General features: G+C 36.6%; 1 protein-coding gene across 12 annotated transcripts; it reads right to left on the minus strand.

Moving 5' to 3' along the window:
- Positions 1–1,067: 1,067 nt before the first annotated feature.
- PWWP3B (PWWP domain containing 3B) lies at positions 1,068–26,662 on the minus strand. Of its 12 annotated transcripts, none has more exons than XM_027607517.2 (7): positions 26,544–26,661; positions 23,830–24,103; positions 19,935–20,040; positions 19,123–19,221; positions 17,370–17,550; positions 7,352–7,486; positions 1,068–4,998 (listed from the first exon to the last, which is right to left on the minus strand). In XM_027607517.2, the coding sequence occupies exon 7, from the start codon at positions 4,776–4,778 to the stop codon at positions 2,676–2,678; it is 2,103 nt and encodes a 700-aa protein (XP_027463318.2). In that variant the 5' UTR covers positions 4,779–4,998; positions 7,352–7,486; positions 17,370–17,550; positions 19,123–19,221; positions 19,935–20,040; positions 23,830–24,103; positions 26,544–26,661; the 3' UTR covers positions 1,068–2,675. The 12 variants fall into 12 exon arrangements, with proteins under 12 accessions (XP_027463318.2, XP_027463315.2, XP_027463316.2 ...); XM_027607514.2 differs by having other exon boundaries at positions 17,370–17,555; XM_027607515.2 differs by having other exon boundaries at positions 17,370–17,555; positions 19,935–20,063.
- Between the last annotated feature and the right edge of the window lie 353 nt (positions 26,663–27,015).

Genomic DNA, 27,015 nt, shown 5'->3' on the forward strand with positions numbered 1-27,015 from the left:
GGAGATGAAGGTCTCTTTAACCTAATGGGTTAGCATAGATGACAGGTTGGGCATTTCCACCAGACATACAAACCTAGGTTAGATTCAGATTAACGCAGTCTTAGGGCCTGCCTCTGCAACCACTCAGGCTGAAAGGTAATTCAGAATCCACAGAGTTGGAAGCCAAGCTCATCCACTTCCACACCCCAAATGCCAATTCATTTAAAGAGAATATTCAGGGCGCCTGGGTGGCTCAGTCCATTAAGTGGCTGCCTTCGGCTCGGGTCATGATCTCAGGGTCCTGGGATCAAGCCCCAGGTGGGGCTCCCTGCTCAGTGGGGAGCCTGCTTCTCCCTCTTCTCCCCATTTGTGCTCTCTCACTCTCTCAAATAAATAAAATCTTTAAAAAACCCAAAGAGAATATAGATGCATGTCTGAGGCACATCTCCCTCACTTCAATAAATGCCACAACATGAAATCCCAGGAATAATCATGTACCCCCCCTTTACCCCAAACCATATATCCAGGAACTCACAAATATGGGGAAGCTTCTGGCTCTGGTTTTCAAATACGAGCTGTCCACAAGATTAATAAATATTTCTATTATGATGTAATGCATCCTAGTCATTTTAGAAATTAGATTGTCATCTGGCTCACCCTAAATCTGACCCTGTCATTGGGGTCACCTTAAATGCTCAGACCTGGGCTTTAAACCACACATTGTTTGCTCTCTTGACTCACAATTGTATGAATGAATGAATGAGGTAGTAAAGAAAATATTAGAACCAAGTGATAGGGTTGGCTCCACTGAGAAAACTGAAGGTGGGTAACAGATTGGAATCAAGGGAACACAATTTTATAGAGTAAATACAGTGTTTTCCCAAGGTATAAGATCCACATATAGTGTGGTGATATCTGTTGTCAAATATATCTCAGCATCTTGAGGGAGCTATGTAGATTGGTATAGGCTGTATGCCCAAGGAGACTTGGTCTTTGTCAGGCAGGGTCCAAATAAGGTTCTGTGGAATCTGAAGCTTATACAATTTAGATGGCTCTCTTTTAAAATAATACAAAATCAATCATGGTAATGAATATTTATTTATAATGATAACATATAACAAGTGTTAAACTTATGACAACTACAGCAGGCAAAAATTTCAAACAAATTATAAATATATATATGTGTGTGTATATATATATATTTTTTCCACAGAAACACCACTTATGTAGCTGCACAATCTGAAGTATGACAAAGTGACCATCCAAGGTGAAAGATATAATAGCTTTATTGCAAATCAAAACATCAAACATTTGCAAATTTTACATAAACATGTGGCCATGTAACAAAACCCCAAGAGTGACACTTGCCTCAATCAGTAAAAATGCAGACAGGTTCATGTTAAGCCTTTAGCATTTATATTTATGTCAAGGTTTTAAAATAAAGTAGCTCTCCTAAAATTTATTCTCACTGAAGTCTTGTTTCAAGTTAGAATAAACACTTCATTGGCTTCAAACATTAACTTTTGTTTATTTTGAAACATTCAGATAATTGTCAACTTTGGACAAATGGAGGCTTTTTCTGTGACCCATTTCCAAATTCACAGATTCTGGTCTATCTACTCTTTCTAGTAGCCTGGAATAACTTACCAGTTGGCATTTATATTATTGGAACCAACTTGAACTATTTTACGAATAAGCCAGATGATAAAGATTGCTTGGTTTGAAACAAATGACTATGTATTCAGAGATACAAGACTCAGAACAAAGTGCTTGCATTTTCTATAGTTTATATCAAACTAGATGGGCTCTTAAGCAATCAGCCTGGACTCATCCATCTAGAGTAGCCAGACTGTGAATACAATGATTCTAGCTGCCTTCCACATGTGGTCAGAAGGCTATATTAAGATACAGTCACTGTTAGTAATGAAGACAGCCTGTTTTAAGAAACCATTCAGCTATTGAATAACAGACACTCTCATAAACGGAATTTCAGAGAAACGTAAAATGAACAATCCTGTTCAAGGCTGTCAAAATTATTTTCTGCATGCTGAGATGTTATTCACACACATATAGACTGCATGCAGGTAATCTATTTATTTTTGAATTCCAGACTGTTTTCTTGCAAAAACAATTGCCGTTAAATATAATATATAGCAAAGCATCTCTCTATCTTTGGTTCCATGTTTCAGAGTTATTTTTTTTCCAAAAATAAATAGGCATGGCAGGAAAAATAATTCAACTATCTTAAGAGAAAACCTAATATTTTATAAAAATTAAGCAAAAAATATATGTGATGTTCTTTAGACTAGTTTTCTAATTATCTCCCTTAATATCTAACACCAGTGCAATTTTAATATTAAAATGATTGTGCACACTGTATTTAACTATACAGCAGAGACACAAAAAAAGTCAAAAAACAAAACAGTACTTTCCCTTAAAAATAATTTAGGAATTATGCATTCTAAAAATGTATGGGAAAGTAGAACTGCTGATATGTTAATAAAACTGACTGAAGGAGCGTTAAGAAAAGGAAATCAAGATGTAGTGATACTCACAAATCCTAGAGATGGCAAAAAAAAGTGAACACAGTACCCAAACTCTCCCATTTCTGGAAAATATATGTTAGAATTGTTCAGCAACTTTTTAAAACTAATATCTATGAAAGTTTCCAGTTATGGTTTGGACTCTCAAGAGATTTAATGAGCTTCATTTGTTAATGGTTTCCGTCTCTTTTCAAATAAGATTTTTGCATCAAATAATTCTCTTTCCCTGTATCCTAGGGATGGTCCCTTTAGATACTTTGCTTCAGCTGCCTTGTAATCTAATCCATCAACAGCAGAAATTGAACAAATGATTGCTTCTGGCAGAAGAACTTCCAGGATAAATTTAATTTTATCATCTCTTATCAGAGTCAGCATTTTTTTATCTATTTGTTTGTAGATTTCTTGTAAATATTTCACCACCTCATCCAACTGATCTTCATCCTCAAAGTATGTTTCAATACAGGGAGTGAACCTATTTGCATTCAAAAATGACTTCAGCCACCTGGACCCTTTTGTGCCTTTTAAAATGGCTAGAAGATGGTTCTCTGTTCCCTTTGCATTCACAATGAAGTCCACTAGGTTCTTGTTGGCTCGGTCCCGAGCAGCCTTCATTCGGTCAGGAAGAATTTTCTGGAAGGACATTTTCTTGGTCTGGGAAGTCACAACCATCTGTTCTGCAGAATTCTCATTATGCAGCTTTGGGAATAAGTTCCTAAAGGTGTCCTGTTTGATTACTTTTCTAAGTGGATAACTAATATCAGCAGCGTAATACTCAAGGAAAGAGCCCGCAAAAGAACCACAACCTAGTCTAACTCTGTAGTCACAAATCAGCGAGATGCACCAGTCAATACTTTCACTGTATTCCTCCCTGGCTTTCTCCACTAGTGCTTGTTTCTCTTTACAATCAAATTTCTTTAATCTTCTAAAAGGCACCCTAATGCCTCTCTTTTCAGGATTCATGCTTGCCTCAACAAAAAGCACACTTGCTTTTCTTTCTTTTCGCCTGATGCTTTTCACCACTGCTGGCCAAAATGGATATTTCTGATATTTAAACCAGACTATCATTCCTGTTTCAAATGAACGAGGCTCATAATTAAAAACAAAGCGTGGAAGTTCTTCATCTTCGTCGTTGTCATCTAATACGGAAGTATCAATAGGATTTAGCTGTGCTGACTTATCAGAAGCCTGAAGTTCTTCCCCAAGTTCTTCGAAATCCAGTCTCTGAAGATCTCTTTCATTATTCATAAGAAGGAGTGAATAATCCAGGACACGGTTAGAGGCACTAAGTGAAACCTGACATTCCCATGAACAATGCCTGGGCAATGCCGCAGCACCTGCTTCTGATTCTACAGGTTGATTCTGGCTGGTACTTGAGCACGGATTTGAAGGGCCTTCTCCAGGATCTTCAATATTCTCTGAGAAGGTAGAGCATTCAGAGGAAACTCCCAGGGTCTCTGGGCAAATATCCTGTGCCTCCTCTTTCACAGCTTTGGGCACAGTGAAGGTATCTGATGGCCAAGTTGGAGTGAACTTTTCATCTTTAATGCATACATCCTCTTTTTTGATTGTGGAATACAGAGGCATAACTGCTGAGATATCAATCTTTTTCTTGCTTTCCTTTTCATCCTCATCTTCTGAAAGGGAAGGAAAAGTTTCATACCAGCTGGAGTTTTCTGATGACTTTGTTTCCATTTCAGTTGCAAGAGTATCAATGGTTGCATGCACCTGTGATTTATCATCACACAGGGAATCATTATTCTCTAAATTAGCTCCTAACAGGGATGTTGCGGTTTCACTTTCCTCAAGACACTTTGATAGGTCTCCTTCATCTCCGTCATCTCCTTCATGCTTCCGATACTTTTTATGAGGGGGTGAATCAGAAAGCTTTTGTGGATCATTTTGAGACAAAGTAATGGTTGCTTCTTCATCTGAACTGCTTGCTTGACTCAAATTTGTTCTTTCATTCAGAATATCCAGTGCCACTTTTAGTGACCTTTCATAGGCTGTTTCCTCTTTAGGTGGAGCACTGACTTCTGACTGTACTGCTAGTGAGGAGGCAATGGCTTCAATTCGAGATTTACTTAGAATCTTTGTTTCTGTGCTTTCCACTTTAATTTTTTCATCCAGTGAGAGTATTTGAACTTCCAGGGAAAATGTCTTTTTTCTCTTACTGTTTGATGACATCTCAGATCTAGACAAAACTTTTGCTGGCCATAACTGGTCTTTCCAATTGCACAGGACATACCCAGCATCCATTACGATTTAGATATGTGTGCCAAGAGGTTACTATCAGAACTTGAGGTGTCTGGCTATTCTTGACACTGCTAAGGCAGTTTCTACCAAAAGCAATACTCTGACAAAGCCTCTTTTGTCTTAGAACTACAAAAGGTATAAAGCCTGTGTGGCCTGTTCTTCTCCAGCTGAATTTCCCAAGGATGTGTGAACACGTTGTTTGAATGGGACAATATGGAGGATACTAGAATAGGGAAAAGGAAAGAAGAAAAGTATCAGCAAATAAAATTGTTTTGCCAAGGTTGAAGTGAGCAGTTGCAAACAGAGAAGAGAGAAAAGAAAGAACAATGTTTGGTGAGGAGAAAAATGCAACGTAATGTAAGGTGGGGCATGAGAAGTGGAGAAATGGCTTTATAATATCTCAAATTCAAGAACATGCCCTTATTATTGCACATGAGTACTAAGGAGTAAATTTATGTACATACTGACAGAGGTGGAAGAGGCCGCAGTGGTGTGTCAGGGACTCTATGTTATTAGATACCGTGGGACTTTGGTGCCCCTAATGTTTTCCCTAGGGCAGTGGAATTCTACACTAAGATAAAATCTTATCTGCAATTTAGATATGTTTTTTTTTCCCTTCTTATTCTTATTATTTTAAATTCTCTGTCTGTGATACTGTTATGCTATCTGGTTCATGTTGAAATAATTGCTCTCAGGAAAACTGTGAGGTGGGGACAAGAGGAAAGAAAATAACAAGTACCCTGTGTCTACTCTGAGCCAGACCGTAGACCTTTGTTTGAATCCTCACATCATCATGTGGATTTTTCCTTCTTTAAATATATAATTTTTCAACAGAATTTCAATTACATTCGATATGCTGTCTCATAGTTCACAAATACAAAATATGTTTCATCGCTTTGTTTGCCTACTTCATAAAAATGGTTGTCTGGAGAAATTCAGGAAACCTGGCAAGTGCCATCTTGTGACCAAGACCAGAACTGCAGCCTCCCCAAGAAGTACGGATGGCCTCAATCAGGATCAGGTCCTTCTCAAGGGAGAAGGAAGGGTGGCAACTACATTTAGCCAGCTAGGAGTTGTCCCAGACTTCTATAATAATCTAAGCTCGAGGGTTTTGTTGTGTGGGATTATAACAGGATTATAATGTCTTCAACTACAATATTTCTGGTTATTTTTTACATGTATAAATGAATGCATATCACTTCAAACCAACGTCAGATCTCAAAAGAAGAGTTTGAACATCATTCCACACAAAAAAAGTATTTTCCACATGATTTTTTATGAATTACTTTAAATGAGGTTTTTCCCACATTTGCAACATTTTATGTCAGTATTTTCCCTGGTGATGTAAACCAAGTAAATGAATAAATATATAGTAACAGTATTTTAAAAAGAGAGCCTGTCTCTCCAACCATACAAATAATCCCATTAATACTGTGGCAGACATGTTTTTCCCAGACTTGTTGCAAGTCCAGTAGTAGCATACATATGTGTCACTAACATACATATTTAATTTTAAGAGAGATCATATGATAAATGCTATGCTATAATTTGCTTTGCTCACTTCATCTTATTTCTCAGACATTTCAAATCACTAGATGTAGAAGTTCATGTTTCTATTCTCCAGTATTTAATTGTATGATTACACCAAGCTGGATAATCATTTTAAGAAGTGCTTATAGAAACAAACCACTCTATCTCACTGTCAGACCACAGCCCTGCTGACCACAGCCATACCTGTGGTCTGGAAGAATGTGTTGCAAGGAGAACACATGCAGGACTGTAGCCAACACAGCAACCAGGTTACATGGATTTGATCAGGTCTAGGAAAATTTCCACTATTGGCAAAAAACAAGGTATGTTTGCACATCTGCATGTGTCTATGAATTCTTATGTGTTTGAAACAGAATGGGCATCTTGTTTCAGCTTTATTTTTCTTTCATGATTATAAAAATAATCATGGGGAAATCTCTAAAGAGATGGAAACAGACTGAAAAATAACACTAAAATAGTAACCTGACCACCCAGAAATGCTAATATAGCAGTTTATTTTCTCCCAAATTTTTTTTTCTAACCACACATATATATACATGCATGGGGTGTGCAAATGACTTCACTCAACTACATACATGTTCCCCTTTCCATATGCATGTGCAGATGACACATACATAATCTCTCTATATGGCAATCAAGTTACAGTATTTTCCCCCAAGCTGTCAAATATTTTTATCTATCATTTTTGTGTGTAAATAAATGAATGCTTAAAAAGTCAAAGAGTAACAGAATGTCTAACAATATAAACATGGGATGCCAAGTCAATAAATTAGCATGAACAGCCATGCTGCACAGAAGCCTTAATATAGAGGCTGTAATCTGATCACCCCTTCTCTTATTGTGGACTTTTAAAGCATTGGGAGATACAAAATTTCCAAAGGATCAATTCCTTCAAAACATCAGCAATTCTCTCAAAAGCACACACCCTTCCCACCACTCTAAGACCACCCTCCCTATTTTCCTCATCTATACTCTAGGGCCCTGAGAAGCCCCTAGGAAATAATTAGCTTTCAGACAGCCATTACCTTGAAGCTTCTTGTCAGCTGCAGACTGGTGAAATGCAGCTCCTCCCCCAAGACTGGCCAGGCACAGCTCACTTCCAAGCTTCTCAGAGAATGCTCCGCCCCCTCCCTGTGATGGGGATGACAGAAGGCGCCTCCCTGAATTGGGGAAGGGAGAACTGCTAAATTAAACTGCTGAAGTATGAAAGGGTAGAAATGGTTTATTTTTCCAAAAAAGTTTAAAGTGAATGGCAACAAGTGTCTATTTAATTTCCATTCAAGTCTGAGGGAGTGTGATTTTTTGATAAAAAGAGGTTAGCAAACCACTCTATTAAAAAACAAAAATCTAGTTTAAAATATTCCTAACATATTTTTTTCCTTACCTTCTCTGGCACCTTACCTTTGCAGGTAAATTTTACAACCCAGCTGATAAACCTCCATTAAGATAGCTCATTAAGATCTTGATTGGCAATGCACTAAAACTGCACATTATTTTAGAGAGAATGGCTTCTATATAATTTTTTTTCTGTTTCTAGGACATGGTAAGTCTTTCCTTTTATTCAGTTCTTCTAAATACTTTAGGAAAGTTTCAGAGAATTCTTCACAAACATGGATATTTTTGACTAAAGGCAGAAAAATCCCTGGTTTGGCCAGAAAGTACCCATTTCACATACCCTCATCAATAACTGGAAATTCCTCCTTCTTATATTTTGTTGGTATTTTTCAATTCAGGCAATTCAATGTGGTGATAATTAATTTTTAAGAAAAATTTACATGTCTTTGTTTATTTGTATGTCTGAAATGTATTTTGTAGATTTTGTTCATTAAAATTCTCCTGTCTGAATTTAAATTTGGATTTCTGACTTAACTTAGAAAGCCAATTTTTTATATCATTAGTGATAATTTTGGGAATGAAGATATTTAAGGATGAAGTGTTTTATTTGGCCTCTGTATCATGTAGCATAAAACATATATGTTAAAAAATCCACCTTTATATAAGCTTTAATACTGGAACAATAAGTACCAATAAATTAATGAAGATCATCTCTAGACTGGCATATTATTGAGGGCTCTAATAATTAGAATATGTAATGTTCTATACTATAAACAACCCCTAAATCTCTGCGGCTTAGCCACAGAAGTTTATTTTCCTGATGTCAAAGTACAACGTAGGTCATCAAGTGGCTAGAATGGGGAGGGATGGCCATTCCTATCAGTCATTAAGAGATTCAAACTTCTTCCATCTATGACTGTACCATCTTCTTTAGCCTTGAAGTCCTCCACTGCGTTTTTTGCACCTGGCTAGCAATCTTCTGAAGAGGGTGGCTGGAGAATCCTGTGGCAGGTTTTAGGGGCAGGGCTGGCAAACATGACTGCTGGTTGCAGTCAACTAGATAAAACTGCCATAGAGGCCAGGGAAAGCAGTTTCCCTGTGTCCCAGGAGGAAAATGAAACAGTTTGGTGAACCCTGTAGCATTCTCTCTGCCACAGGAAGTTTTCCCTTTCAATCTTTTATAGATTTCCTTTATTCGTTTAATATTTTTTTTGTACAACCATGTATCATAGTTATAATGACTGGGACAGAAACTTCTAGTTGCTCACCCTAAGTCTACTGTTTCCTCATTAGCAGAACCCCAGTTGCATTCAAGGTGCAGTATAAACTCTTAAAATACTACTTTTCCCAGACTCCTTTACCATATAAGCCACTGTCATATGGAATTTCTTGCCAAAGAATATAAGCAGAAATACTTGTAAAGATTCCAGAGAAGGTACCTCCAAACGGGGTAAAGAACCAACTAGGCCTTTTTTCACTTTGCCTCTCTCTCTTGCTTCCCCCTTAGAATTTGACCATGATAGAATTCAGATAGTCATTCTGGACCAAGTGACTTAGAAAAAGGATGCAACTCACTAGGGATGGAAGATCCTGAACCCCTGAGTGGAGCCAGCTCTTTCCAAACACTTTAACTTAGTGACACAATAAACTTTATCTTATCTAAGTCACTGTGTTTTCCAGTCTCTCTTTCTAGTAGTAGAACAAAATAGTTGATCTTGCAATCATTAACAAAAGTAATATCATTTGTATCACAGAATTAATCTTTTCAAAGCTTTCAAAGTATTACTATATAATTTAAAGAGGATTATCAGGCCATTGTAAATATGTCTTTATTTAAATAAAGAGATATATTCAATTATGTAGTTTATAATGAAATATTTCTTATTCTGTCTTCTCATCTCACATGTTTGGAAAAAAACAAATGCAAATAAAGTAAGGTCATTACATAAAAACCATAATTTGTCTATTTTCTATATTGCACATAAATCAGGAAATGCTACGCTACTTTACTATTTTCCAAACAAAATGCAAAGGAAAAAACTAATTCCTTGGACAATATTTTATATTTCACTGTTCTTTAGAAAGAAGGGGAGAAGAATGGTAATCAATAATAATAAAGGCTGTTACTACTACTATTATTATAATGAAGATAGAAAATAATTATAGATCTAATAGTATCTAAACCCATCCCATCACTTGACATATTATCTCATTTAATAACCAGAGAGTTATTTCATGGAGGAGAGTTCCATAACCAACTCATTCTGCATAACAACAGTAGTATTATTCATAATAATGACAAAGATTATAGAAGCCAAAACTGTTTCTAACCATGTGCCACATGCTCTGCCAGGGGCTCTGTATACACTATCTCCCTTGACCCTCACAAACTCTTGTTAGGTGGGTATTACGAGTATTCCCATTGCTTTAGAGATTAATGAATGTTTACCAGGATATCCAGAGAGCATGTGGTGCACAGAATTTTAATCCAGGTACTCTGACTCCAGAGTCCATGCTCTTAATCACTAAGATACACTGTACCTACCTCATTGCAAATGGAAAAAGGCTCTGTAAATGTGCCTGGATGAATAGGTGAGTTAATTAATGAATTTGAAATAGTTATGTATTGGGAGTCACTGGAACTTAAAATTCTGTACCTAGTTCTGCATCTAATTTAACATAAAATTGTCTTATATAACCTAATATAATTTTGGGAATAAGAGACATAACATCACGTTTGCTGAATTCTATTGATTAGAAACAAATCACAGGTTCTATCCACACTTCTCAAGAGGGGGAAATTACAGAAGGAGGTGGGCCGCCTAGGTTGTGTCTGCCACAATACTGTATGATTCCATTTATATGAAATTTTCAAAAAGAGGAGAGTATAGTGATGGTGACATGATCATTGGCTGCCAGGAATTATAGGTAGGGGGAGGGTGTGACTATATACAAGCATAGCACAGAAAGATGTGGGGTGATGGAACTTTCTGTATTCTGACTGTGGTAGTGATTATATGAATCTATAGATGTGTAAAATCCAAAGAAGTGTATACAAAGAAGTCATGTATTATATATGATACTATAAAATATGGTTTTAATTGATAATAATTTAAAAAATAAAATTTAAGTAGAAACATTTCATAACCATTATATAAAAATCTACTCTTTATAAATATGCTTCAGAAACCATCTGCTTCTTCCTAAATCATATTTAATAACAAAGAAAACAAAAATAACCCATACATAACATTATTAGAAAGTACCAGTTCTACTTCCAATTAGGATATGAAAAACCACAAGAGAATATCACCCATAAGCGAACAATGATAAAAATCTAGATAATCTACAAAACTGTAACATTCCTTGAGCCCATCAGAGAACTCTGGTAAACTGACTTACAAAGGGTGACTAGAGGGACACATGCACTCTTTCACTTTTGGCAAAACATGGTACAGAGGTGGCTGTCATGCAAGCAGGTAAAAAGAAATCAGCTGAAATTTTAATGAATTTTTAATTCTTACTGGGCTAGTGTAGTTTGGAATATCTGGCATCCCAGACATGTATACACTCACTCACTGCCAAGTTCTTTTTCACAGTCCTTAACCAGAAGCACACATACATGACTAGGGACAAAGCAGGCGATCAAAAACAGCCCATGTCAGTGGTTGAGGTATGCAGGGGGCAATAAGCTATTGCTGGCAGACAGACAGCCCCACACACTTATCCAAACCCTTCTATTGTGAGAAGCAAAAGCCTTAAGTCACTAGAAGAGAAGCAACAAACCTTTCCCTGTTGCATACAGGTAAAAATCCACTGCTTCTGGGGGAGGGGTAAAAGCAAAACCCATGTGTCCAGGGAGGGGGAGACAGGAAACCTTCCCATCCCCAGGACAAAAACAGAGATCTTTTGCTGCTGGAGGTGGGCAGGGTGGGGTGTGCAGTAGGAGTAAAAAAACCTCTGCCCTTGAGGTGGGGTATGAAACCCTTAGGCCCACGGTCCTACATGAATAAAAGCAGTGGTTATATCTCTCACCAGAGACCAACTCCAGGTACAAATCAGAGGTTAGCTACCATGCTGAAAGGAAAGAATGCTGAGAAAGGACAAGTCTCAAGGTCCAGTTGCACAGGGCCTCCATAAGGTTGAGTCTGGACAGGACAACAAAGAGCACTCCCTGCCTCACCAAGAGGCTAGCACCTAATAATAAGAGGAGACTACTGCTGCAAAATAGGCAAGAGTGCAGAGAGAACCCCCTTCTAGTGGCACAGATGTGAAGAGACTGCTGAATATAGGGTGGAGAAAAATCATTGAAAACATCTTCTGGCACACCAGGCTCCACTCTAAGCAAAATAATGTACCCTATGCAAGCCAGATGATAATAGTGAAAAAAGAAGGATACAATCTCCAACATATTTTGATACCAGCATTAACCTGATACCAAAACTAGAAAAAAAAAAAAAACAACAAGTGAACTGCAGATCAATTTCTCTCATAAATAAATACATGGATCCAATGATGTTAGATACAGAAATGATACAGAAAATGATCTAGGAAAAGTCCAATGACTCCAAAACGGAGTTTATCCTGGGAATGTAAAGATAGTTATACATTTGCAAATCAATGTAATTCACCATATCCACAGACTAAAGGGGGAAAAAAAAGATCATCTCAATTGATGCAGAAAAAGCATCTGACATAATTCTATAAACACTCATGATAAAAAAGCTCAGAAAACTGGGAATTAAATGGATCTTTCTCAATCTGATCAAGGGTATCTATTAAAAAGCCTGAAGTTAACATCATACTTAATGGTGACACATGGAATGTTCTTCCCCTAAAATCAGGAACAAGGAAAGGATGTCTGCTCTTACCACTACTATTCAACATTATATTGGAGATACTAGCCAATACAGTAATGCCTGAAAAGTAAATTAAAGGCATACATATTGGAAAGAAGACATAAAACTGTCTTTATTTGCAGACATGATGATCCATGTAGATAATCCCAATGAATTTGCCAAAAAAAGGAAGCTATTAGACCTAATAAGGAAGTTTATCAATATCATCAGATGTAAGATCAACATAAAATAATTTATTTCTATATAGTAAAGTTTGGATGTTTTCAAAAATACCACTTATAATATCACCAAAAAACAGGAAATACTAAATTAGGACAAATCTAACAAATATGTACATATTTGTATGCTGAAGACTTCAAAAAACTGATGAAAAATATTAAAGAAGACCTAAATAAATGAAGAAATATATCATGTTCATTGACTGAAAGATTAACTATTTTTAGGATGTAACTTCTCTCCAAACATATCTATAGAATCATTGCAATCTCAACCAAAATCCCAGCAGACTTTTTGTAGAAATTGAAAAGATATCTCTACAGTGTATAAGGAAAAATAATGGAACTAGAATAGGCAGACCACTTTTGGGAAGGAAATACCAAAGTGGAAGATTCATGTTATCTGATTTTAAGACAACAGCTATCAAGGGGGGCCTGGGTGGTTCAGCTGGTTAAGTGTCTGACTCTTGATTTCAGCTCAGGTTGTGATCTCAGGGTCATGAGACGAGCCCTGCGTCGGGCTCTGCACTGGGTGTGGAGCGTGCTTAAGATTCTCTCTTTCCCTCTCCCTCTGCTCTTCCCTCTCCTCTAAAAAAAGGACTACAGCAATCAAGTATATTATTAGCTATCAATTATTATTATGGTGTATTATACTATAAAATAGACATACAGATAAACAGAACACAAATAGACCAGCAAATATGGTCAATAGATTTTTGACAATGGTAATTAAATGGAGAAATGATGGTTTTTTTCAACAAATAGTGCTGGAAAAATTGGACATTGTATGTAAAAATATTCATCTTGATTCCTTACCTAAGACCATATACAAAAATTAATTCAAAATGAATTACTGACCTAAATGTAAAAGTGAAAACTATAAAACTTCTAGAAGAAAGCAAAGTAGGAAACCTTTGAGACCTTCATTTAAACAAAGATTTATTAAGACACAGAAAATATGCACCATAAAAAATTTGACAAATTGAACTTGAAAACTTCTCTTAAAAAATAAAATGAAAATCCACAGGAGGATATATTTACAAAACACATATCTAATAAAGAACTTTTATTCAGAATATACAAAGAAATCTTATAATCCAATAATAAGATTAACCACCTAGTAAAAAATGGGCAACCAATTTAAATAGACCATCATCAAAGAAGATATATGAATATCGAATGAACACACTGAAAGATGCCCAACACTATTATTAATTAGGGATATGCAAGCAAAACCACAGTAAGATATCACTAACACCTTTATAAGAATGGCTAATATTAAAAAGAAAAAACACATGACAGTATCAACTGCTGGCAATGATGCAGAGCTACTAGAATGCATATACTGCTGTTGAAAATACAAGATCTCACAGCTACTTTAGAAAACAGTATGGCAGGTTCTAATATAGTTGGACATATACTTACCATGTAATCCAGGAATCCCACTCCTAGGTATTTACCGAAGAGAAATAAACACTTATGCAAGACAAAGATCTGTTCTGGAATGTTTATAAGAACCTTAATCATAATTACCAAAAATTATAAATCTACTCATGAGTAGATACACAAATTGTAGAATAACAGAATAACAAACTACTGATACATACATCAATATGGGTAAATACCAGAAACATCATGCTAAGTGAAAGAAGCCAGATGTAAAAAACTATATATTATATGACTCCATGTATAAGATATTTTGGAAAATAAAAACCTATAGGGACAGAAATTAGATCAGTGGTCACCAGGAATCAGGGTAAAGAGTGAGTACGGACTACAATGGGGCAAGAGAGAACATTTTGAAATTATAATAATATTCTATAGTCTGACTCTATTTGTCATTACATGACTATAGACCTTTGTCAAAACTCATCAAACTAACACCTGAAAGAGTGAATTTAATGCTATGTAAATTACACCTCAATAAACCTGAGCCTTAAAAAGGCATCCAAAATCAGAATATAAGCTATATAAGAAGTTCATATTTTACTGTGAGGGTAATGGGAATATATATAGGAGTTTGATTTGTACTTTGGGTCATGAATACCCAAAAAGGTTGTGGGTTACACAAAGTATGTGTAAAAATATCTTCTGGAGTGTACAAAGAATATGTCAGAAATTCAATTTTTTAAAATATCTTTAATTTTTGCTAACTTTATTTCTGAACTTACTTTAAAATGTTGGGGGGTCACCTAAGACACATGACTTTTAATGCAGTTATGTATCTCTTTCTACAAATTTATATACTCACTAAATAGCTCTTTCATTAGAAGTTAGTTAACACAGGACAAATGTCAAGAATCTAGATGACATCAGCACCTTACAGTTTGTGAAACTTACCCTCATTGGTAGAGCCTTTAACTACACTGAAGTTCTCACATACCACTCAACTATGTGAATGGAAAGAAAGGAAGGAGTAGAAGCCAAAGTGTCATAATCTGTGATTAACATAACAATAAAAAATAAAAATAAAAAACAAAGTGTCATAATCTGCAGATAGAGATCCAGTTAAGAATTATGTCCCCAGTGAGAAAGCAGAAGCCAAATAACATGAGAGACAATGTGGTTATAGAACAAACAAATATCAATATCTTTAGTGTATAAAGTTCATATAAAAGGGTGGAAATGGTTCAGTTAGAAGACTTGTAAAAACCATGAGGGGGACATGAGCACTGGTAAAGCAAGGAATTATAGATACTTAATGGATATAAAAAATATTGAATGACCCCTAAAGCATAGGTACAAACAAATAACTGAAACCAGCTATAAACAAAGTTAAAATCTTATTATTAATGTTCTCTGGCTGAATGTCAGCCCACCTGAAGAGGAAGAACATCAGAAGAAAGCTTACTAAGAATGAATATCCCAGGTAAAAGAAATGCTAGCCAGAGAGTGAATTATTGCCAGAGCCAAAGGGACTCCATAATCTCTGGCCAAATGTATGTGAGCATGATAGAGAGGGGAAAAAAGAAAAAAAATACCAAATAGTAACCTAGAGGTCACATGAAGATAAACCTGCCATGTCTGGGGATTTTGTGTTTGCCAGGTAATGCTAACACCTACGTAGTGCCAATGGTGGCAGTTGCTAGGAAATTAAGATTCAGGATGATGGCATGGGAAATATATTAAAAGAAATAAAATAAAGTTGATGAGGACCTCACAATTTCATCATTAGAGCACATAGCAAACAAAGCTAGACTACAATCTAAGTATTGAAGTAGAGAGACTGAGCTATAGTGTTCTTGGGATTAACAAGAAAAGAGAAGGACCAGTTAAAATAATTTGTAAAAGTTCAGTAACAGTCTAAGTGTGCAGCAAGGAGTAGATAAGAGCATAAGAAAGGCAAAATAAAAGAAGTTCAAAATGAATCACTGAAGATCTGAATGTGTGTGTGAATGATTGGTACATCTGGATATAGAGTAGAAATCAATCAGTGAACTCTGAATCATTTAGAAAAATCCTTAGGTCATTGGGCTGTGTCTGACTGCCCAGGTAACCACAAAAACTGCAATTTTAGAGACTTCTATTGCCTTAGGGCTACAAAATAGTTTTCTCATTCAGTGTTTATACAGATCCTCATGAAAACTTGTGAGGAAGCTTGAGTAAGTAATTTGAATGGGAGATAAGAAATATTCACTTAAGTGAGGGAGTAAGAAAATAATCACTTAAAGAGAAGTCAAAGAGGAAAGAGAATAAGCAAAGGGAATTCTTCTGTCAAAGGAGAAGGAAGGTGGACAATGAAAACGAAGAAGACATACAAAAAGATGAATATATACCTGGCACCAAAGAAACACTGCGGTTGGGGAAAAATATTTGAAAATTCAGAAAAAGAGAAGTAGTTCTATAATGCCCCACTATGTAATCCTTACTATAGCTATTACATATAAGAAATGAATGAGGGTGGGTATGGTAGGAGATGGGGGGGATGTTGGGGAATGTGTCAGGGACACCATTTCTATTATTGGATATCTTGATACTTTGGGGCCTCTTGAGGTTTATTCTAGGGTAATCTTAACTTTATAAAAAAGATTTATTTATTTAGTTTATATTTAGAGAGAGGGCACACGACTGGGGGGAGGGGTAGAGGGAGAGAAGCAGATGCCCCACTGAGCAGAGCCTGATGCAGGGCTCGAGCTCATGACCCTGAGGTCACGACCCTGAGATCATGACCTGAGCTGAAATCAAGAGTTGGACACTTAACCGACTGAGCCACCCAGGTGCCCCTAGGGTAATCTTAACTTTTTAAAGCTGCCAGTGCCGCCCTATCTACACAAGGCAGTCAGACACAGATACTGGGGTTTGTGTCTCCTGGACTCAGACAACAGCACAATGACCTCATTAAGAAGATGAGCTTAAGAGTTAGATATTTGGAATGGCTGCCATAGCTACCTACTGATTAGGGTAGTTTTCAAGGACTTCTTGAGAGTCAGGCAGTTGGCAGAGACCTGCAAGTCTTCCATAAGTAGATTTCCATTTGTATAATTCCTTCCTAGAAGTTTAAGATAATTCTTTCCTAACACTAGAATCTGTGATTTAAAATTTAAAATGTTATGGCTACTGAGTCAGAAAAAATAAAATTGTACTGTACATTCTCAACTGAACCATGTTTTAATATGAAATGGGGAGAGCCTTACCCAATGTCACGTGGATTGTGGATGATCTGGTCCTGTGATGTGGTTGTCTTGATTCTCACTCCAGCTGCTCGTCCTGCAGAGCCTTCTCCCTGCTCAGCACTTCTGAGGTCGCACTGCCTTTCTGGGGCTCAATTGGTATCACATTCAGATTCCCCAGGTCACGTGTATCTTTGATATTAACCTAGGCTGTCCCAAAGGAAACAGGGAATCAAACCAATTAAATGGAAAAGGTGTAAAGAAACTTCCCTACCAAAACTTTAGCAGGCATGTCACTCTGAAACCGAGGAATAAGACAAAATCTCATCTGTGATATAGGTGCCATGCTTATATTCCTTTTTTGTTCTTATTTGAAAGGCTGTCTGTGATACACCTGTTATTTGGTTCAGGCTGATATCATCTTTATGAGGAAAAGGTGAGGTGAGGACAGAAGAGTAGGGAAATAACAATTGCCTTGTGTTTTCTATAGTCTGAGTTCTATGTAGTTACTTTATTTATTATTTTTTTAAAGATTTTATTTATTCATGAGAGACAGAGGGAGAGAGAGAGAGAGAAGCAGAGGGAGAAGCAGGCTCCCAAGGAGCAGGGAGCCCGATGCGGGACTCAATCTTAGGACCCTGGGATCATGACCTGAGCCGAAGGCAGACGCTTAACTATCTGAGCCACCCAGGCGCCTGTCTATGTAGTTACTTTAAAAAAAATGCTTTCTGTTTGAGTTCTCACATCAGTCCTCATGTGGGGCTTTTTTTCTAGACACATAGTTTTCTTCAATGAAACTATAATCACACTCTACATGTTGTCTTATAGTCTGGTAATACAAAATACGTTTCATGGCTTTGTTTGCACACTTCATAAAAATAGTTGCCTGGTTGAGAAAATTTGGAAAATCTGGCAAGCGCCATCTTGTGACCAGTACCAGAACTGCACTTTATTACTACCAGATACTTATGGAAGGGTGGGAACTACATGCTGCCAAGCCAGCAGTTTTCTCAGGCTTCTAGAATATACCATGCTCAAATTTAGAGTTTTGTTATGCATTATGCAAAACATGGAATGCCAATGTCTTTACTTCCAATGGTCTGATAAAAAATTGCATACCTACTGAAAATTGAAAAGACATGATTTATAAAAGGAAAGTATAATTCTAGAAAAATAATTAATATTATTGTTTCCTGAATATTTTTCCATCTTTATTTACAAATACACATGAATGCATATAATTTCAGACCAGCTTTTCACCATGCTCAAGCGCATGGTTTGAAAGTTTTCCCCTATCAGTAAGTATTTTCATTGACTATGAATCACTTCAAATGTAATTTCCCCCCTAATTTGTAACATTTTATTTCAAACTTTTTTCTGCTACCATTAAAAAATGACTAAATATATATTAATGATTATTTTTACATAGAGATAGTAGACTGTCTTATGTCTCCAACCACACAATCCCATTAGCAGACAGCCTTATATTTCTTGTGATTCTGTTAGACATATAGTATTAAGGCAGTCTTTTATCTTTAATAATATAGTGCTTGCCATTCTGCAATTTCCATTTTTCGCCTAATACTACTTCTCAGACATTTTTTCAAATCACTACATGTTCATACTTCCCATATGTCAGCTATATAACATTCAATTGTATGGATGCACCATGCCACATGATATTTCTAAAACTGCTAATAGAAATAAACCAAATCCCCTGTCTCACTAATAAACTTAAAAGATATAGAAAAATAGTTCTTGCTGACCACAGCCATACCTGTGTTCTGAAAGAATGAGTTGTAAGGAGGACACATGCAGGGCGGTATCCAACACAGCAACCAGGCTACGCGCTTGATCAGGTCCAGGAAAATTTCCACTATCGGCAAAAGACAAGGGGGGTATGTTTGCATGTCTGTCGTGTCTGTGAATGTTTATGTGTCTGAAACCAAACAGGTACACTGTTGCAGCTTAGTTGTGCTCTTCTCATAAAAATAATCGGAATAAAACAATTCTAAAAATGCTGAAACCAAATAAAAATGTATTTTGAAATCCCAGTAATCTGAACACTTCAGAGATGCTGACTGTTAACATGGGAGTCTAGTTCTCTTTAAGGAAAATGCATATATTTTTCACAAATGTTATCACTCAACAGCATATCTGAATCTCTTCCACATTCATTCGTGTACATTTATACTTGTGTTTGTACATGTCAATCACTTTTTATGCTTACATTTTTCTATCAGTTACTTTTTGTGTAGAATAATAAATGTTCACAGCAAAATATAATACAATCTGTAACAAAAATAGAAACATGGAATGCCATGTAAAAATTAACATGAACAGCATGCCTCACTGAAGTCTTAATTTAGAAGCTGTAATCTGATCGCCCATTCCCACATTGTGGACTTCATAAAATATCGAGAGAAACTAAATTTTCATGGGATTGATTCTGTAACAATAACAACAATTCTCCCCAAACCGTATTCCATTCCCACCTCTCCCAGGCAACAACGTCTTTTTTTTTTCCCACTGTAACACCCAAACCCGAAGAAATTCCCAGAAAATAACTAGCTTTAAGACAGCCATTACCTTGAAGCTTCTTGTCAGCTGCAGCCTCGTGAAATGCAGCCCCTCCCCCAAGACTGCCCAGGCACAGCTCACTTCCAAGCTTCTCAGAGAATGCTCCGCCCCCTCCCTGTGATGGGGAAAGTAGGGGGCCTGTCCCTCAATTAGAGGGAGGAGAATCGCCAAGTTAACTGAAATTCACTTAAAGGGGAAAAACGTTCATTTTTAAAAGACTTGAAAGTGAAATGGCAACATGTGTCTCTTTAATTTCCATTCAAACCACAGGGGTAAGGTGATTTCCTGAAAAGACCTAGCAAATCCATTTATCATAAAATAAAGACCCAGTTAAAAATAGCTCTTGCATATTTTTCTTGCCTTTTCTGGCAACTTATTTCTACAAGATTTTAAGACACAGCTGGTCATTGTCCATTAAAAAGACCTGTTAGGTCCTTGTTTCTGATCACAGTGAATGAATACATTAATTTGTGAAGAATTATATCTCTACAGTTTTATTCCTCTGGCCCTGGGACATGGTGTGTCTCTTTACTCAGGTTGTCTCATTTATCCTTCAGAATGTTTTCTAGTTTTTTCAAGTACAGTCATTCCTTAAACATAAAACATCAATAAAAATCCTTAAAGAAAAGAGATCTGTATCTGAATAAACTGAAATACAAAAATATGGTAAAAATACAACAAACCAAAGTTGAAAAAAGAACAAACTTCACAAAACCGTTTTCAATTAAAAAAATCTCTAAAGTAGAGCTTCCAAATTAATAAGAAATAAACAGCAAAGTGGAAAAAATTGAGCAAAGGCTATAAATAGGTAATTCACAATATTCTGAGGGAATAGTTTTTCCCTGCTCCTATTTACTTCCTGTGAGCAAGCTCAAGTAATGCAACTACAGGTATCTCTCTCCTTTTTGTGCAGCTGCAAGCCTCTAGGTTGTTTGGTAGATTTGTTTAAATGTGATGTTATAAGGCCCACTTGATTCTCACAATAATCAATGCCCTGCCACTTACCTTGACTGCAACTTATCTTAAGCTGACATTTTGGCTCCCATCTGCAACTCTATTTGTTTTATATCAATTTGTTCAGTGGAGAAAGGAAAGTGCTATTCAGTGGGGCTTTTCAAAACCCAAACATTCAAAATAAAAATTAAAAGTGAACGATACATGAAGGATACTCACCTTCCCTAATAATCAGAGATGCAAACGTAAACAGCAATGAGATTTTTCTACCTAGTTTCACTTACAAAGAAATGAAAAAATGATACAATGGACAATTGACCAGAAAATGAGGAAATGGGCACTTTGGCTCACGTGCAAGGTCATGAAGCTGGGAAGAGGGCAAAAAAGAATTAAAGCCAAAGTCTATCTGACTCCCAAACAAAAGAATGTGTTCTTTCTCCACCAGTATTCACTGCCTCCTGGGCTTGGAATACTGACTCTTTGGTTGAACCAAGGATGATGTCATTTACCTTCAGACTGTGAAGAAATTGGTGAATATAAGCCCAGAGTAAGCATTGCTTAATTTCATGTCCCTTCTGGTGAACTACAACCACCTTCAGTAACTACCATACTTATCTATGAACACTCCATCTTTGATGTACATTCACACTTCCACACAAATTAAAAAATATATTTCTGCACTATGTTCTCACACTGATCATATCTGCATGATAGCATTCACTTGGCCATGGAGTAGTTATGACATATCTCTTTTGTGTTGCAGGGCCTGGCAGTACCTTCTCCTAAAGATATAGCTATCCCTGGGCAGTGGCTGAAAAATCAGTTGTTTGTTAGGTAGAGAAATGCCCCAGTTCATTCCATCCCCATTTACATTTGGCAACTCTTTGTTCTTGTGCTTTTGTTGTTTGCAACTTCTAATTCAATATGAGAAAATAGTTCTTCTATCCTCTCTTACTGAGCTTTTGTGTTCACAAAACATTCCAGAAAGTAAGATTTAAATTTAGATTTTTAACTTAGAGGTGTTGTTTCCCAGGAAGTGCTGAAACCTACACAGTGCCAATGGATCATTCAGAGGGTTAGTTCTCTTAAAAAAATGTTATGCTAGGTTTAAAAACAACAATGAAATAAAACAGAAGTCATTTTGGTGAGACCCTCACAACCCCACCCTTTATCCCAGTGAACAAGTAAACTCAACTGCTGCCTCCTGCCCCCTATGACTATCCAGGTTGGAGAAATAGAACTGCAGTATGACACAGCTCTTCCTGTAATTAGCAAACAAGAGAAAAAAAGCTGTCTGCACTGGGGACTCTAAAGGAAGAAGAAACCATCATTCTTCCATTCTTCCAGAGACACATAATGCAGGGTCAGACTGGGTCAAAATTATTCTGTTAGCCAATCTGAATAAAGGACATCAAGGGGTCTTTGGGGAGGAGATATGGATTTCTATTGGCACACTCCAATGTCCAGCTTTTAAGAATTTGTCATGGAGGCATTATGACAGAGTCACGTTTTTGAAGGGGTCGAATAGGCAGGCAGGCAGGCAGACAGGTGTGGGTTTGAGACCTTTATTAGTTCAGTGGAGAGAAACATCAAATCCTTGACAACTGTGCTGAGTTGTCATCTCCCCACATAGTTAAGAAAGACGCATGAGTCACATGTAACCTAGGTTGTCTAAATATTAAATCGTATTTAATGGTACGTAAAAAAGAGTTTATTACCTGTCTAAGTGTGTAGTAAGAGACAGATGAGACAGGAAGTACGGGAAAAGGGAGCAAAAGAAGTCCTAATTTAACCACAGAGAAATTGAATTTGCGCATCCTCAATCAGTGCAGCCAGATAGACAAGAAACCAATCAACAGATACACAATACGCTAGGGAAATCCTTATGTCACTCAGCTAGTTGTGGCTGCCTGGTTTTCTAGAAAGCAGTGTTTTTAATGAACCCTTAGCTCTTCTTATTAGGGCTAGTGAGTGGTTCTCGCCTGCTTGTAGATTCTTATTCTTCTGAAACTTCACAAAAGAGCCTGAATAAAATATGTTCAATGGGTGACAACTGAATTAGATGAAAACATGGCAGAAAAGAAAAGGGATCAGATACAAAGTTTACTTTGCTAAGAAGAAAGAATGTGGACAATGAGAGTGAAGATAAGATAAAAATCAAAAGAATAAATAGTGAGTATCAGCTGAGGTTAGAGACACGGAACATGTTTCGGGGGAGAGGAACAAAAACAGAGAAGAAAGATTATGATAACAAACCCAATATCCTGTCTTTATTATTTCTATTGTACTGTAAGAAGGGAATGTGTGCCGGAGAGGCTTTGGCAGTGTCAGGGACATCATTTGTGTTCCTGGATAATTTGGGCCTTTTGGACCCCATTAGGTTATCATGAGGGAATGTGTGGCTTTGTGTTTTCTATACTGCTAGTGCTGCCCCATCTGTCCAAAGCAACCAAAGATCTCATGGACCCAGACAGTAGGGTTCAGCACCAACCTCATTAAGAGTATGACTTCAAGAGTGAGAGATTCCTGATGGTTGCTGGGAAAGAATTAAATGTGTTAAACCACTATAAAATACTATTCAAGAGAGTATACAGATGTCTGTGTAAGGAGGGTCAGAAGATCTTAAGCAGGTTTTAAGGTATCTTTGTAACTCTGTTATCTAGTATGTGGTGATGACAACCTAGCTGTCAAGGAATGGAGAGTCAGGCCATTGGCTGAAACCTCAGGTAGATACCCGAATAGACTCTTGCACAATTTTCTTCACAGTGGTTTAACACATGAGATTTTTTTCCTCCCAAATGAGAAACTATGACTCTTAATTACAGGATGGGGAACAAAATAAATTGTACCGCTAATTCTCAACCTAACATAATTTCAGTATGAATGCGGCTTTTAAGGTTCTCAATGCATTTTCAACGTGAAATATTTCATGAAATGGGAAGAACTTTACCCAGTATCATGTGGATTATCGAAGGTCTGGTCCTGTGATCTGGTTGTCTTGATTCTCACTCCAGCTGCTTGTCCTGCAGAGCCTTCTCCCTGCTCAGCACTTCCAAGGTTGCACTGCCTTTCTGGGGCTCAACTGGTATCACGTGCAGATTCCCCAGGTCATGTATATCTTTGATATTAACCTAGGCTGTCCCAAAGGAGACAGGGAATTGAACCAATTCAATGGAAAAGGTGTAAAGAAACTTCCCTACCAAAACTTTAGCAGGCGCATCATTCTGAAACACAAGAAGGAGGTGAAATTTCATCTGTGATGTAGATGCCACGTTTATCACCCTTTTGGTTTTTATTTGAAATGCTGTCTGTGATATAGTTGTTACTTGCTTCATACTGAAATGAGCTCTCTCATGAAAAGTATGATCTGGGTACAAGAAAGAAGGGAAATAACAGTTGCCTTGTGTCTTCTATATCTAAATCTCTGTAGTTACCTTTCAAAAAATGTGTTCTGTTTGAATTTCATATCAGTCCTGGTGTGGGTGCTTTTTCTGTTACACATGTGAAAAATTTCAGCAGAACTGCATTCACACTCCGCATACTGTCTCATAATCTGCTAATGAAAAATATGTTTCATTGCTTTGTTTGTCCACTTCATAAAAATGGTTGTCTGGAGAAAATTTAGGACACCTGGCAAGCTCCATCCTGTGACTAGAAACAGAACTGCAGATACCCTGGTCCTTAGTGGGGAAGGGTGGGAACTACAGTTATCCAGACAGTAGCCTTCTTAGGCTTCTATACTTTTTCATTCTCAATTTAAGAATTGTGTTGGACAAAAACGGAATAATAATTCCTCATTTTACTGTCTTTATTAGAATATCTCTCATGCATATTGTATATCTTACGTCATCTTTTATTTTTCAAAGAAAGCAAGTCTCCACAATAATGGTCAAAATATAAGGGTTTGCTCTCCATATTTCTAGATTTTTCCTACAGGTTTTATAAGTGTGCATGGTTTTTAAACAAGAATACGATTTATCACCTCTCCACATCAATAAATATTTTCTTACATCATCTTTTTGTGAATTACTTTTACAAGAGTTGTCTATATTTCTAAAATTTGATCTCATTTTCTCATAATGAAAATTATTCAAATATACTCTTTTCAAAGTAAGATTTTTTAAATGGAGAAATATGATATACAGAACACTGAAGTGTTCTGTCTCTCCAACTACATCTATATCCCCAATTAATAAAGTAGCATACAAATTTCCAGATTTTTCTGGCATATATTGTATTAATATAATACAGGTCATTCTGCAATTTGCTTATTTTTGGAATATACCATGGACACTTTTTCTTATTATTATTTAGTTCATTGCATTAACTTATTCTTTTTACAGCTGCATAGTATTCAACATTATGGATGCACTATCCTATGTGGCTATTCTATAATATGTTTAAAACATTTTTTGAATTATTTCTCAGGAATACATCAATATACAAATACATACCTTCTCCTTGAACCAAAGTCTGGACAATAGTCTAAATATCTGATTTGCAAGAAAAGCCCAAGCAACCAGATAACCAGCCTTCTCAGATCCACCTCCAGGTAAAGGCAATGGAGTGTGTGTGGTGTCTATTTAAATATCTGTAACAAAATGGATTGCTCCCTCTCAGCTCCATTATGTGCTTCCAAAAAACTCTAAAGATACATAAAATCTAAAGAAGAAAATACACGCCATCATTACTTCAACCACTGAGTTGTTTACTGCTTACGTTTGAGTCTAATCCCTTTGATTGTTAGCCTTATCATAGATATACTAGAATGAACTATCTGAAATTACATTTATTCACCCATATATTTGAAGATTCTTCCATGTTTGTATATATTTACACATTTTGGAGAAGGTAGTTTTCTCCCCCATGTTTTAAAATTCTTTTCTTCATGCTGACACAGGTACTACATGCTAAGTGAAATGTGGAAGAAAGAAGTGGAAAATTTCCTCTCTTTTATCCCCTAGATATCTTTTACTACTAGACATACTGTTTGTTGTGTTTTGTTATATTAACATATATCCATTATTCCTTAGCTTATTATTTTTCAGATATTTTTCTGATTATAGTAAAAATAGGAATACATATTCTTCTGATAGATAGGTAGAGATGTAGACAAAGATAGCCCTCTGAACATCCATAAAAAAAGCAATTCCTCTAAGGCATTGAGTATCCCCCTGACAAATAACCAAACTCCTAATTTTCAGAAGTATTTAAATCTGCACAGTTATACATTACTTCAGATTATTACCATATAAACTCCTTCACAACAGTAAGATTTGTTAGAAACACAATACAACCAAACTAATATGAAAAGCCAACACCCCCAACTAACTTCATTTTTCATTTGGGATTATCACAATCTTTTTTTTTCAAAATAAGAAAGATTAATTTCTTAACTTTTGTTTCATCATTTATCCCTTGTTACCACTGCTTTTTATTTGAAACCTAAAATGCCCTATTCAGAAGTTAGCTTTGGCCACCTCATGAAGTATTTTTTACTCAGGTGTAATCTGATCACCACCTCCCCCACTTTCAAAATGTGGACTTTTAAAATATCTGAAGGAATACAAAATCCAGACATTAAGTCCCTCATAGAAACAACGACCCCCACGAAACGGCACTCCTTTCCCTTTACTCCAAAGCAACAGTTCCTTCTTTTCTCACCTTTACTTGAAAGTTTCCAGAAATCACCGAAAATAACTAGCTGTTACGACAGCCATTACCTCCAAGCTTCTTCTCTTCGGCGGAAGCCTCCAAGTCTGTATGTAATGCGGCTCCTCCCTCAGGACTGGCCAGGCACAGCTCACATCCAAGCTTCTAGAGAATGCTCCGCCCCCTCCCTGTGATGGAGAAAGCAGGAGGTCCTTCCCTCATTTAGAGGGAGGAGAATCACAAGTTAAACAGAAATACAGTTAGAACTGGTTTTCTAAAAGAATTTTAAAGCGTAATGGCAAAATATGTCTGTTCAATTTCCATCCAAACCCCTAAGGTGGGTGATTTCCTGAAAAGAAAAAAGAAAAAAAGAAAAGAAATATAAGTAGCAAATTTCTCTTTCATATCATAAAGATGCAGTAAAATTTTCCTTACTTTTTTTCAGGCCTTCTCTTATACTTTGTCTCTGGTAAATTTGAAACCT

This window comes from Zalophus californianus, chromosome X (genome assembly GCF_009762305.2).
Source record: "Zalophus californianus isolate mZalCal1 chromosome X, mZalCal1.pri.v2, whole genome shotgun sequence".
Classification (NCBI taxonomy): Eukaryota; Metazoa; Chordata; class Mammalia; order Carnivora; family Otariidae; genus Zalophus; species Zalophus californianus.

Bases quoted from the DNA above. Each gene is read 5' to 3' on its own strand.
- PWWP3B (XM_027607511.2), bottom strand. From the start codon at position 4,778: ATGGATGCTGGGTATGTCCTGTGCAATTGGAAAGACCAGTTATGGCCA.